General features: G+C 48.1%; 1 protein-coding gene across 3 annotated transcripts in view; it reads right to left on the reverse strand.

Annotated features, from left to right (window-relative positions):
* Positions 1–14,281, reverse strand: part of ARHGEF10 (Rho guanine nucleotide exchange factor 10) — a 129,033-nt gene that overhangs the window by 39,804 nt on the left and 74,948 nt on the right. For all 3 annotated transcript variants that reach the window (XM_055289424.2, XM_063638172.1, XM_063638176.1), the window contains 2 exons: positions 13,028–13,173; positions 9,279–9,454 (listed from right to left, as the gene is read on the reverse strand). In XM_055289424.2, the coding sequence (XP_055145399.2) occupies positions 9,279–9,454; positions 13,028–13,173 (322 nt within the window). The remainder of the gene's footprint in view (positions 1–9,278; positions 9,455–13,027; positions 13,174–14,281) is intronic.

The raw sequence follows: 14,281 nt of genomic DNA on the forward strand, positions 1-14,281 counted from the left end.
TCTGCCAGATCATCAGACAGTTCATAACAGGGCACCGTCAGGGCACAGATGACACCACAGAGCAACCTGAGGCTTCCTCATGAATGGGGACAATGTGCGCTGCCAAAGAAAGCGTCTGCACTCACATCCCAAGAATAACAAGAAACCATACAGTGCGGCCAGTGCTCTTCAAATGTGATTCTCAGTTTCAGAAATTATTGTTTCATGTTGATTTTCAGGCCAAAATTGATTAAAGAAACCCCTGCAGTCCAGACGCGGTGGCTCATGCCTGTAATCCCAGCACTTTGGGAGGCCGAGGTAGGCGGATCACCTGAGGTCAAGAGTTCGAGACCAGCCTGGCCAACATGGTGAAACCTCGTCCCTACTAAAAATACAAAAAAAAAAAAAAAAATTAGCCAGCCGTGGTGGTACACGCCTGTAGTTCCAGCTACTCAGGGAGGCTGAGGCAGGAGAATCACCTGAACCCAGGAGGTGGAGGCTGCAGTGAGCCAAGATCACGCCATTACACTCCAGCCTGGGCGACGGAGACTCCATCTCAAAGAAAAGAAAAGAAAAAGAAAGAAACCCCCACAAATCAGAATTTTTGTTAGAGTTGACTTCCAGCCCTCTAGCTGACAGTTTCTGGAGTTTTCAGTTCTATGAGTGAAGCTCTTTGTCGCTGCAGCGACACACAATTCCTGCACTTCCGCAAAATCACTTCCCGAGTCTTTCTCACGGACACTTCTCTTGTTTCCATGGAAATCCCTGCAATCTGTTTGAAAATTCAGGGTCTGTCAGTGAAACGGAATTTGTGTTGCAAACAAGGAAGGGTTTGTGTGGCCAGATCAATAGCAAGGACGGCTGGAAAAGCCCCTGGGAGTGTGCTCGGTCCCTGAGAACCTCCATGCCTGGGTTTAAGGGACACCCTCACAGCATCTTAAAGCCTCCCCTCCACGATGTGAGACTGAGACGTCAGAGCCGGAAGGCATCTCCAGGCACTGGGGAGGAGGTGAGATCAAGGAAGAATGGGCACTACCCCCCTACACGCCAACAGGCTGACTGTGGGCAGCCTCAGCTCCCACCAGTATCCTCTGCAGCCGCCCATCACCCTTCATGGGGTCTGAAGACCCCTACACCTCCTTAGCTCCTTAGCCCCGTAAAACTCCTGTGTGCTTTTCATTCTGGTGTTCTCCTCCTCAGAGCTGTGGCAGGGGTCTCTGCGGACCACACCCCCTAGTGCGGCACATCACCTCTCCCTCTGCCTCCGGACTCCTGTGTTCCTGGGGGCCCTGCCCTCCCCAGGACCTCATCTGCCTCCTGCGGGAGCTTCCCATGGTTCTCAATGGGCAAGGCAGGTGCTGCCAAAGGAAACAGACTCAACATGGAAACGCCCCTTTCCTCCTGGAACAAAGTTGACCAAAAGCCTAATCTCCCTGCAGCTGGAAATAATGTTCGCATCTGCGAGGTCTACAGAGTGTCTGTGCACGGTGTGGCTGTGACGGAGGAAGAGCTGATCAGAACAGGGTGCTAAAGAGAGACGAAGAGTCGCTGTAAGGCCCGTCCTGCAGGGCAGAGGCTGCGGGAATGGGGGAACTGCTTTCCCAGCTGCAACCGCAAAACTCCCAACAGAGGGATCTTGTTCTCTCCGGCCCCCCTTCCAGAAAGAGCTCTCTAGAAACAGCTCCTTACTTCAATGAGCAGAGCAGGATAAATGATCCCCACACATAAAACGCAGGGGGCAGGCTGGAGCCCCAGGTGTGTCAAAAGAGTGTCTAAGAACATGAGCCAAAGAAATTACCCCAAAAAAGGGAGCAAATTTGACAACAGAGAAATTAAAAGCTTTAGACTTCTATAAAATTATAGACATAAATAATCTGTGAAGCCATGTACAAATAAGCAATTATTTTCCATGAAGACTACATATACATTAAAAATGCTAATATGCTAAAACCCCAATGATAAAGTAAACAATTCCCAGAGACAGGACCCCGTCCACAGGCCCTCCTGCATGAGCACCTTTCCGTGACTGGCCGTCCGCACTTAGGGACACATGCCAGCTGCACTTTCCTGAGGGAGTCTTCTCCACGAGACTTACGGGAATGACCGGCATGTGACGCACAGGCATGGCACTCATCTGGCCCATCCCCATGGCTAAGGAGCTATGATCGCTTTCCTGAGAGGCTGGCTGTCAGGTCCTGGACAGGGCCGTGACCCTGAATAGAAGGTTTCTGGAATGTCAACTTGACTGACAGTTATAGCTCCAGGGATGCATTGGCACCTAAGTTCACAGGTCAGCTATACAGGCCGTTGGGAATGAGTATTTTGGCATCAGCAGATCATGTAGACTAGTGTGCATGTTATATTTAGAAAATACGGGTATCCCTCTTTGCATGGAACCACTTCTCACCTGCCTCCTGCTGAACTCCTAAAGACAGAGAGTTTGAAGGGTGTGTTACTGAATACCCAGACAATTCACACCAGTGTTTGTCCCTGAGGTAACGGGGGATATAAACAGACACAGTGACGGAGAAGGCGGCAGCCATCTGCATGGAGAACAGAGCTGCACATGTGGCAACGCCACCACTGTGGGACTGTCCTGAAAGCACGTGTGATGCTGGAAGACCCTTTCCCACTTTCTGTCCATCTGCCATGCTGCCCCCATTTCCTCCCCCAGACAGAGGCTGGACCTGGGGATGGGCTGGGAACAGCCATTCTAACAGGTACCCAAGTCCCAGGCTGGCTCTGGGCTTCCTTAATGGGCTCTCATTTTGTGAAAGTATGAAATACTCTTTAAATGTAGAAAAGTAGAGAGAATAACTCATGGACACATTTTTACCCACTGCCTAGAATTTGTGATGTGACTGTTTTGCTCCATTCACTTCAGATGCCATTTGCATCAAAAATCCCTGAAAAGCCATGGCATGCCTACCGGTTTCACTCTGCCTTCCATCCGGAGTCGGCGCCCATCCTCCCTGAGAGCTCTTTGTGGTTTTACTCCCTATGTATGTTCAAAGGCCTTTCTCAGCATACAGATGTCTGTAGGAAGGGAGGCGGTTCATCTGCGTTGAACACGCTGCGTGAGCACGCAGGGGCACAGGACACAGAGAGTGGCGGCAGGAGGTCAGCGGGTCCACAATAACGAGCAGCTGCATCCGCTCCCCCAGTGAGGGGCTCGTCTGTTGGTGTCACATTCCACAGGCTGCCGACCTCGGTGTCGCATTGCAGGAAAGCTACTGAAGACCGTTTCCGGACTGTCCGTGGTATTCAGTGTGGAAAGGCAACCTCCCTTGCTACCTTCGGCCAGGTGGTGTGTTTGCTTTCAGTCCTCATTCAAGACTCCTGGGAAAGACCTGCAAATCCACACGCCATACAGGAAAAAACAGCGCCAAGTCCTGGCCTCATCTCCCACACGCACGCATGTGCTGTTTTATGGTACAATGTTCAGATGACGCAGAAGTGGCTCTTCCCACAGCAATGGAGCACAGAGGTATTTTGTTCTGTTTCCTTTCATTTTGACTGCGGTGTATTTCAAAACAAGACAGCTTTGCCATGGTGGGCTTCCGCTGCGCCTGTCCCCCGACCTTCAAGACGAAGTTCACTCTTACAGGCGTAAGGAGCAAGAACTGTGACCCTTTCTGCCCAGAAGTACCTGATTCAGGAAAGGACCCTTTGGAGACCAGGCGCTGTCCCTGCCTACAGGTGAAGCAGTGCAGTGCGTCAGGCAGGGGTCAGGGAGAGAAACTGGAGCCAACCCGTCACTCCTGGGGTCCCACACCAGTCACTGTGTCCAGAACCCTCGGGGCTGTGGCTGGACGCGCCGCTCAGACCCCTCCCTGCCTCCACGGAACAGCCACTTGGCCACACATCCCTGGAGGACGCAGCTCAGGGGAGCCTCGTGAGGAACCGTTTCACGTTTTAAAAATACAGCTCCGCTTCTCTCGCTGCCTTCTACTTCGTGAGGATCAGTCAGGTGTATATTCAGCTGTTCAAGCTTCCTCGGCCGGACTCACTTCTATTTAAAGACCGTAAGTCACGCCCTCCTTCCTCCCTCCTTGGTGCTGGTTCTTTGCTAGCACTGCTTTGCTTTGTTTTTTTAAACAGTGTGAATTTTGTGGGGGAGGTCCTATGTTTTCTGGGAGCTCCCTCAACACTGTGACCTCACCCATGACCCTTTCCACGTTTGCCTGGAAGTTCCCCTCTCTGTGCTTAGCAGCGACCCTGAGCTTTCAGGCACGGTCTCCCACCCTCCTCACGTTACAAGCTTGCCGGCAGCTCCTGCAGCTACCTGTTCATAACGACTCTGTGTCTTGTTACAAATCCTCCTGTACCGACCGCCATATCCAGCCCAACTGTACAGAAGTACTCCTGGCGCTCAGGACGCGCTTCCGGGACAGAAAGCGGAACGGGCCAGAGCAGGGCGGTCAGAGTGGACCTCCCCTCTTGCTGCAAAGTTCTGAGAGCACACGGGGAGGCAGTGGCCTTCTGGAAGCTGCGGGGTCCCTTCTAAGCAAGCTGCCAGTGCAGAGACGGGATGCTGGTATTGGACCAGGTAGATGCTGGTCTGATAACAACCAAAGCCAGAAGGATCAGAGGCCAATCCTGTTCCGTTAAAAGCTGACCTTACAGTGAAGAACAGAGATGCTTTTTACCTTCATTCATTTTTAAGGATTAAATAACTAACTGCAAAGTAATGTGACTGATTTTTACAAAATGATGAATATTTGCACATCTGAAGGAGTGTTTCCTTTAAAGTACATTCAAGTTATACTCACATTTCTCTAAACATTTTAAGAACTTCACCTGTACACTGACTTGAGACCAGTTGAATAAAAGTGCACACACACACACAAAGAACTTCTCCCTGGGAAGGATGGGCGGTAACAGCTCTCCAGTGGCCATTCTTCTGAAACACCCTTGAAGGCCAGAGCCCGGCTGGAGCAACTGATCTCACCTCTCCTCCCGTTCTAAAGGCTCCCAACAGTGGGGCTATGCAACACCTCCCCACCCACCCACACAACTCCTACTTAGCACAAGACCTTGAGAACTAGGAGCACCTGACAGTCTGTTTGTTGAAAATGAATTGAGGTTATAAAGATCCTGCATGAAGAAACTCCCCCACAGAATGGCAACAGCGAACATTACTTTCTCACAAATCCACCTGCCAGATGGGATGGGGCGCAAAGTGAGAAGGAACAGCGGCCTGGTGGAGTGCACCAACAAAGATGCTGCACCAGGCCCGAGCAACCGATGGTTCACGCTTGATCTTCCTCCTCCCCGCCACCAGCCCCAATCAGGGAGGCTGGCAAAACCTTTAAAATCACCCCAGAAAACAACACAACATTTTTCAAAATAGCATCAGGGAGTTTGGGAGCTTAAACCAATCCACGGATCCATAGGGGACCCATGGTCACCAGTTTGCAGCCTGTGCAAGAGAGGAAAGTGTCACATCATAACTCTGGTGTCGAACACCACAGAGCAAACCCGCGATCCACATGGCGCTTTTGCAGGGACGGGGAGCTCCCTGCTGAGTCTAACACCGCAGAGCAAACTCACAATCCACACAGTGCTTTTGTGGGGACAGCGAGCTCTCTGCTAAGTTGAACACTGCACAGCAAAGCACAATACACATGGCGCCTTTGCAGGGACGGGGAGCTCTCTGCTGAGTCGAACACTGCAGAGCAAACCCACAATCCACACAGCACTTTTGCAGGTTCGGCGAGCTTCCTGCTGAGTCTAATACTGCACAGCAAACGCACAATCCACACGGCACTTTTGCAGGGACGGCGAGCTTCCTACTGACTCTAACACCACACAGCAAATGCACAATCCACACAGCACTTTTGCAGGGACGGCGAGCTTCCTGCTGAGTCTAATACTGCACAGCAAACGCACAATCCACACGGCACTTCTGCGGGGACGGCGAGCTTCCTGCTCAGTCTAATACCACACGGCAAACGCACAATCCACACGGCGCCTTTGCAGGGATGGGGAGCTTCCTGCTGAGTCTAATACCGCACGGCAAACGCACAATCCACACGGCGCCTTTGCAGGGATGGGGAGCTTCCTGCTGAGTCTAATACCGCACGGCAAACGCACAATCCACACGGCGCTTTTGCAGGGACGGCGAGCTTCCTGCCGAGTCTAATACCGCACGGCAAACGCACAATCCACATGGCACTTCTGCGGGGACGTCGAGCTTCCTGCTGAGTCTAATACCGCACGGCAAACGCACAATCCACACGGCACTTCTGCGGGGACGGCGAGCTTCCTGCTCAGTCTAATACCACACGGCAAACGCACAATCCACACGGCGCCTTTGCAGGGATGGGAGCTTCCTGCTGAGTCTAATACCGCACGGCAAACGCACAATCCACACGGCGCCTTTGCAGGGATGGGGAGCTTCCTGCTGAGTCTAATACCGCACGGCAAACGCACAATCCACACGGCACTTCTGCGGGGACGGCGAGCTTCCTGCTGAGTCTAATACCGCACGGCAAACGCACAATCCACACGGCGCTTTTGCAGGGACGGCGAGCTTCCTGCTGCAGCTGCTCACTGGTCTCGGGTGGTTGCCACGCTGCCCTCTCTGCAAGCAGAGGTTGCTGGTCAGTGCTGCCTACACTCTGTCAATATCAAGTAACACCAACTTTTCCAGCACTGAATTTTAGAACAGTCATTCAGGCAGCAGAAGTCCTATGACTGTCAGCTGAGAACGAGAATTTCTGACTTAGCTTCTCGATATAATTTAGAAGTGACAAACGCAAGAGAACCGGAAGAAACAGAAACACTGAGAGTGGATTTGAAGCCATTCTATGAAAACTCTGAGGGAGGCATTAGAGGCAGCCCCAGGGAGATGTGGTTCACGGATATACCTGGGTTTTGCCAGCATAAATGGTAAGGAGTGAGCTGAGATAAGCACAGTGAAGGGACGTCATTCACTGGCTGCAGCGTGGCACTCGTGGGATCAACATGATGGATTTGATACCACATAGACCCACTCACGATCAACGCGAACAAGAGACTGTCGATCCTCCCTGGATGAATCCAGACCTGTCGGGATTGAACCCCTGCCAGTCCCAGCACGAAGCACGGTGCCCACTTACACCTTCTCTGTAAATGCAAGACAGCACCATGCTCTTACCTGACGCCAGAAAAAAGCCCCAGAGAATTCTGACTTGAGTTCTATCTTCAGACACACACAGAATTAGCATATTTTAAATAATTTGTTTTAAAAGTTTTTTTTTAATCTAGAAGAAGAAAACACTATTAATGGCAAAACAAGTTTATGACTTTAGCTCTCTGTTTAAGGCAGTCGGCAAAAAGATGCCCAATGGAAAACTGGTTTCACTGAGGTTTCGCGGAGGTTAACTGGGTGCTTTTCAATAGAGATGTGATAAAAAAAATCAATGCAAGTATGCAAAACACAATCATACATGTTTTCAAGTGTGTTCCAAAGTCCCTTTAACTGGCGATATAACACCAAAGATGTTGGGAAGCTCACAGTTAAATCCAGGGTGCAAATGCAGTGATAAACTCACTCCAGGTTCTTTCCTCCATATAGTATTTTAAAAATGGGTTAAATCACCCTGCTTTATGCTTTTTTCATGTTGCTAACTGATTCTAATCTTATTCTAAGTTAGCTCAGCATAAATCATAAATAAAAAGATGAATAAGAAAATATAACATTGCATGGAATACGTACTATTTTATGGATCAAAGTCACCTTTAGCTATTTGAATACAATAAGGCCATCTTAATTATGAATAAATTCTAAGATCGCTAGCATTATAAAATACACAAAACCACAACATAAAGTTGATTGCCAATCAATGTTTCCAAATAATTTAAAAGGATTTTTAAAAACCTTTAACAAGGCATCCAATTTGCTCTTGAATAAAATGTTAATGAATCATGTCAATTTGGAAATTGTTTCTCTGTCCCCACGTCCCCTCTCCCCCTGCTCCTCCCTTTTGCTTTCTATACCACCCCCTGCAACAGCTGTTTTGGGAAATCTGGGTTTTGGTACTTCAGTTATTTGTGGAGGGGGCTTGATACACAAGCATACCACTTTAAATAGAAGGAGGATTTGAGAGTCAGAAATTTAAGAGATTACAAATTGTAATAATATGCTTGACGAGATTACAAATTGTAATAATATGCTTGAAGAATTAGCCTACTAGGCAGATTACCAAATGGAATGACTATTAACATCAGGGAAATGAGAAAATTATAAGCGATCCCAAAGCGAATTAGACCTAATACTCCTTACATCATGTTCTGCAAATCCAGGTGAACATGCAAATTCAACCAGAAAAGGTTAAAAGTTCTCCAGTGGTTTCCTTGCTTCTAAACATGTCAGGAACAAAATAATCTGAAAAATTCATGCATATTTAACCTATGAAAGGTTAACTGAAACTTCCCATGCATTATGTTTTTTAAATTGTTCTACAATTCAGGGGTAGAGGCCAAAAAGTGAATAAAACTTAGCCAGTTGTTATTTGGATTTTTTTTTTAAATGAAGAGAAGGTAATGATTTTTACACTAAGATTAAAATCTGCAGTCAGAACAATGTTGGGTAATAATAATCATAAATCGTGCGTAATGCTAAGACATTTCCAAAGCATTCTGACACCTCTCATTTCACCTTGGGAAGTTCGTGGACGAGCACTGCCTCCATGGGGGAACTGAGTAAAGACATCACAACGCTGCCCAGCAGTGTGAGCAGGTGAGCACAGAACCGAGCTGGAACCACCACCGCCTCAAGCTCCACGGCTTCCTGTGCGCCACCTCCACACACTCAAGAGACTAGCACTGAAGTCCTGATCTGGTTAACTGGAAAAGCAAAACTGAGCTCACTGGACCGGGAAGAGGGAATCCACTTCTGACTGGCCAGGTGCACGGCCCAAACCCGAAGGAGCCCCAGCGGCAGGTGGGACAAGTCAGAGATGAGCAGCCGACTTGGCCATGTTACTCAGACAGCATACAGATTCTAGAGACTGGATCGCCTCTGCAGACTTGCCATGTTAAACCCTGAGCCTGCTGATGTCGGAGCTTAGGTGGCCCCACGGCTAGCAAGAACGTGAGAGAAAGTGTCAGGTTTACCGTGTTAAACCCTGAGCCTGCTGATGTTGGAGCTTACGCTGGCCCCACCGCTAGCACGAACGTGAGAGAAAGTGCCAGATTTACCGTGTTAAACCTTGAGCCTGCTGATGTCAGAGCTTATGCTGGCCCCATGGCAAGCACGATCGTGAGAGTTACGCTGACCCCATGGCATGAACGTGAGAGAAAGCGTCACTTACTTGGCTTCACGTTAGCAACCACAGCCAGGCTCTCCGGTGGGTGAACGGCAAGGTGCCTGCTGTGCTCGCCCGTGCCTGGGCTGCTGCCATACTCGATGGCGTCCACGTGTCCCAGTGGAACGCTCCACTTTAGCAAGTACCTCTGGCTGCTCATCACACGGCTGTCATGAGAGGGGCTGAAATGACCAGAAGATCCTTGTTTTACGAATAATTACATGAACACGTTATGGTAATGTTCGTCCCTCAGATATTCAAGTGAGAAACTTTCCATTGCTGAATTGTAGCTCTTCAGACTTTCTCACGATAGTAATTGTGCTTCTGACTTTCTTACAGAGTCCCCACTCGCTGCCATAAAGAGGCCTCGAAGCGGATGAGAGAAGTCCAGGGAAGAGCCACACAGGGACGGATCTCCCGGAAGCTCCGAGGTTTTCCGTAAAGGTTTAAAAGGAAGCAGCTCGGTGCTCGCTGGAGACTCTGAGCAAAGGTGCTCGATTACCAGGAAAAGACTCCTATGTGGATATAGATATTCTCTGGTGGTTTCATAAGAGTTAACTCTCGAATTCCTGGTTTACTCTTTTATGGCTACACTGTAACCATTTTAATAGAATCAAATCATACCATTATACTCCACGACTAAAATATTTATCAAGTACACAGAAATTGAACAGAAAAAAAACCTATGACTTATATAGATTATTTTCTTCTTTTATCACAAATAGAACATATACGTGAAGAAACACAAAATACATATGTACAGTCTACTGGAAATGGCCTGTGTCAACATCTGTGTAGCTGCCACCAAGGCCAAGGTTGTGACATCGCCAGCATCCCCGCAGCCCCAGGAAATCCCACCCTCCAGAATTAACCATTATTCTCACTTAGTGATCATCACGTTTTGCTTTTCTTCAAGATATTGCTGTTAACAATCAAAGTGTGGGCTGGGCGCGGTGGCTCATGCCTGTAATCCCAGCACTTTGGGAGGCCAAGGCAGGCAGATCACAAGGTCAGATCGAGACCATCCTGGCTAACATGGTGAAACCCCATCTCTACTAAAAATATTTAAAAAATTAGCTGGGCGTGGTGGCGGGTGCCTGTAGTCCCAGCTACTAGGGAGGCTGAGGCAGAAGAATGGGGTGAACCCGGGAGGCAGAGCTTACAGTGAGCAGAGATCACGCCACAGCACTCCAGCCTGGGTGACAGAGCGAGACTCTGTCTCAAAAACAAAAAAAAAATCAAAGTGTGGGTAGGAATAACCGAAATGCTTGGTGCTATGCGTTGGACTGAGCACCTGACTGGCTGGGAGCCCGTCTGCACCCAGGCTCTCCAGTTCCCTCTTACACCAGAGCACTCCGCCCTCCATGACGACATCCAGTCCATACCGAAAGGGAAAGGAGGAAGAACAATTCAGACACAGTAAGAGGAAAGATGGCTTGTGTTCTGTGAATTAGACTGTGCCTCCAATTTAGAAAAACAGAAATGCCCATGAGTTCTTACCAAAATTCCGATTCCTCCTCTTTGAATGTAAAAATCTCCATCCCTACAGAGGAGGTTTAGAATCTTAATGTCCACAGGGCCGACCAAAGGGTCCTTGGGAGCTAATTGAACCAAAATGCGTTCTCATCTCATCACCTTCGGGCAGTGAAGCTGAAAATCTCACACTGACAACACATCCATGGGAAATGAATTGCTACTCACCACTGCACTTCGCCAAAAAAGAAATTCAAGCCCTGCCATCGTGGGAAAGGCAGGGGCATTATTTTAAGGAATCCTCTAGCAGTAAGCACAGCTGAGTGAGTTAGTTCTAAAGTATCTGTTTTAATTCATCTTTAAAGTACACCATGTCTGTCAGCGTGAGAATTTTAAACCTACTTAAAACTGCCCAAGAGCCACGTGTGTCCTGGCGCGCCCCAACAGCAGCCTGGGTGGTTCTGGAGCAGCAGTCAGCGTCAGACAAACATCGATTATGAATGCGGAAAAGACTCAACAGGGACCACTATATTTCCTTAGGACTTTGCTGTTTACAAAGTCATTTCACTTCTATGATCTTGTCGCCCAGGACAGGTGGGACAAGCATTAATGTCCCCAACTTGACACATTGACCAACTTGCAGGTGAGGAGCTCGATGGATTCAGCCACACTGGGGCCACTTCACTGAAAACTAACTTTCCAGGTGTTACGTGGAGAGGGGGGTTCCGGGACAGTTAAACTTGGAAGCCATCCTGTTAAGTGATAAACACCATTGGTCTCCACACTGTGGGAAGCACCTCATAACACCAGGGAAACAGGGGTGGAGACACCTTACTCGGCATCCTCACAATTCTAAGCGTCCTCTAGCGCAGCCCACACCTGGAGTTCTCCAGCTGCGACCTCCCACGGCCTCACTCCGTCAGCTCCTCTCCAATGCAGGGTGCAGTGGGCTTCGCTTCTGCACACAGAAGGCAGGTGGCCTGCGGCTGTTGCCAGGCATCCACAATGAAGGGCGAGCCATGGGATATGAGTCAAACGAACAGGGTTCTTTCTCTTACAAGGAGGAGTATCATTAAAGACTCATATATTTTTTGGACTTATTTTGTAGCTGCCACAAAGTAAGTGAGGATGATGAAAAGCAACAATGAAAACCTGTCCCTCGCGGGCTGTGCCGTGTGCCAGGCGCCCGGCGGTAGCTTAATGAACGTCCTCACCTTGATCACTGAAGAGCCCCGTGACGGCGTACCACTGGCCTCATTATTTTTATGATCAACACTATTGTTCAGATGAGGAGTCTGAGGCAAAGTCAGAGCAGGTAATTTTCAGAGTTCAGAGAAGGTGGAGCCGGAGTTCGCTCTAAGGAGTCCGACTCCTGAGCATTGACCTGCACACCCTCGCTGCCTGGGTCTCTCAGGCAAGATGAGGAGGGCGGGCAGATATATCTGGCCGCTGGAAAATGGGGGTGATGGGCATGAAAAATAGGGCATGTTTAGTGGTGTGCTGGCCAATGTTTAACAGCTGGCTCTCACTGGGAGGACAGGCTCCTAACACATCGTGTTGGGCAAATTCCATGGTGTAAATGTTCCCGTGTGGATGACTTCAAGCTACCAAATGTTTAGTAATTGGCTCGCAAAACTCTGGAAGATTCAACACTTGACTCTTACAAGACATGATGAATCGGCACCACGTTCGCTTGCATTATTTTCTACAGCACCAGAAGTCTTATAGTTAATTTTATATCAAGTCCCTTATCTATCTATATTTGAAGACCTTTTAGTTTCTCACATATCCTCATCTAACTACAATCTTCCATGTGTTGGAGAACGATTCTGATGTAAAATTATTTTAAGTGAAAATAATTCATTTTCTTTGTTTACAATAAACATGAATATACCCACTTTATTATATTTAAACATTTATCAAAAATATATTTATAGAGAAGCAAGTAAAGAGAGAATTTAAACCATAAGAAAAAGAACTCTTGATTTAGGAGGGTTATGAAGAAATTCAATTTAGTTTCTAGTTCCACCATCAGCTCTGTTTAAAGACTATATAAACCTCTACGTACTTAACGTCTACTAACAGTGACTTGGTGATTTACCCTGAATCTATTTAAAAATAAGCTTGCTTATTATAAGGGTTCCCTTAGTCACAGGACTGAGCTTTGGCACAAAAAGCCAGTTCAGTCTGAGTGACAGAATTAACAAAGTCATTCATGTGCCCTTAGGCAAAGGTAACATGTGACGATGATAGGACTACTATAGAGAATTAAATGCGCTTACCGTGAGCTGCCGGTGGCACACATTAACACGTCATTTAACATGAAGAGTCGGCGCTCTTTGGTTTTAACAATCTCTCCTCTGTCGTTGTAAACTGTTTCTATCATATCATCTGATCGAATGAGGTATCGGCTTCCACTGCTGAGAAGCTGGACATTCAAAACACAGCACAGGGACCACAGTTGAGTTTACCCGGAAAAGAAAAAGATGAGGAAAAGTCTGGTGTGAGTCTGAGGGTGACTTTTCCAAACTGAGCTCTTTACGGAAATGGTTCCTATGTTCACCGTGACTGCGCTGAACATCCGCCTCCTTCCTCACAGACTTTCACCGCACATTTGGCCCTCCCACGATTTAAACACTACATTAACAAGGAACGGTGAGGAATGGAAGGAATTGTTTTGTAATTTTACTTTTCCCCAAGTAAACCTAATTAAGCATAGTTAAATGACTATCTTAACTTCTTAAGGTAGGCCACATTTTACTTCACTGAGCCAAACCAAAACCATCAGTTCTTCAGAAAGACGCTTTGTGTGAACCAAGACAATGGTATGCGACGTAGAAGTCATACTACTTTTTTTGTTTGTTTGTTCTGAGACTGAGCCTCGGTCTGTTACCGAGGCTGGAGTGTAGTGGCACAATCTCAACTCACTGCAACCTCTACCTCCTGGGTTCAATTGATTCTCGGCCTCAGCCTCTCGAGCAGCTGGGACCACAGGTGTGCGCCACCACACCTGGCTACTTTGTTTCTTTTTGTATTTTTAGTAGAGACGAGGTTTCGTTATGTTGGTCAGGCTGGTCTGGAACTCCTGACCTCAAGTGATCCACCCACCTCGGCCTCCCAAAGGGCTGGGATTACAGGCGTGAGCCTCCGCACCTGGCCAATACTTATAACAACTCAGCCCACAAGAAAAACAGTCCTCAACCCCGGTGGTCTGTGCTGTCTTTTGACTCTAAATCTACGCTGCTGCCCAGCTCTAAGCAACCAGCGAGACACCCGCCTCCCTGACTGTCCTTGCTGAGTGCACGGGAACGATGAGGCGTGTGGGTGACATTCAGTGCAAAGCATCATCCCCTTTTCCTGGGACTCTGGGCTTGCTCCGTGCACCACATGTATTCGGAGGTTCAAGTGCCACAGGGAGCATGATTTTAAATAACATCAACCATGTCAAGAATATAACTAAATACAATTTGCTGCTTATAAACGTTCCTACATAAACCACTTAGAGAATTGGGGAAAATATGTGGCTTAAAGTGTAT

Source organism: Symphalangus syndactylus, chromosome 1 (assembly GCF_028878055.3).
Source record: "Symphalangus syndactylus isolate Jambi chromosome 1, NHGRI_mSymSyn1-v2.1_pri, whole genome shotgun sequence".
Taxonomy (NCBI): Eukaryota; Metazoa; Chordata; class Mammalia; order Primates; family Hylobatidae; genus Symphalangus; species Symphalangus syndactylus.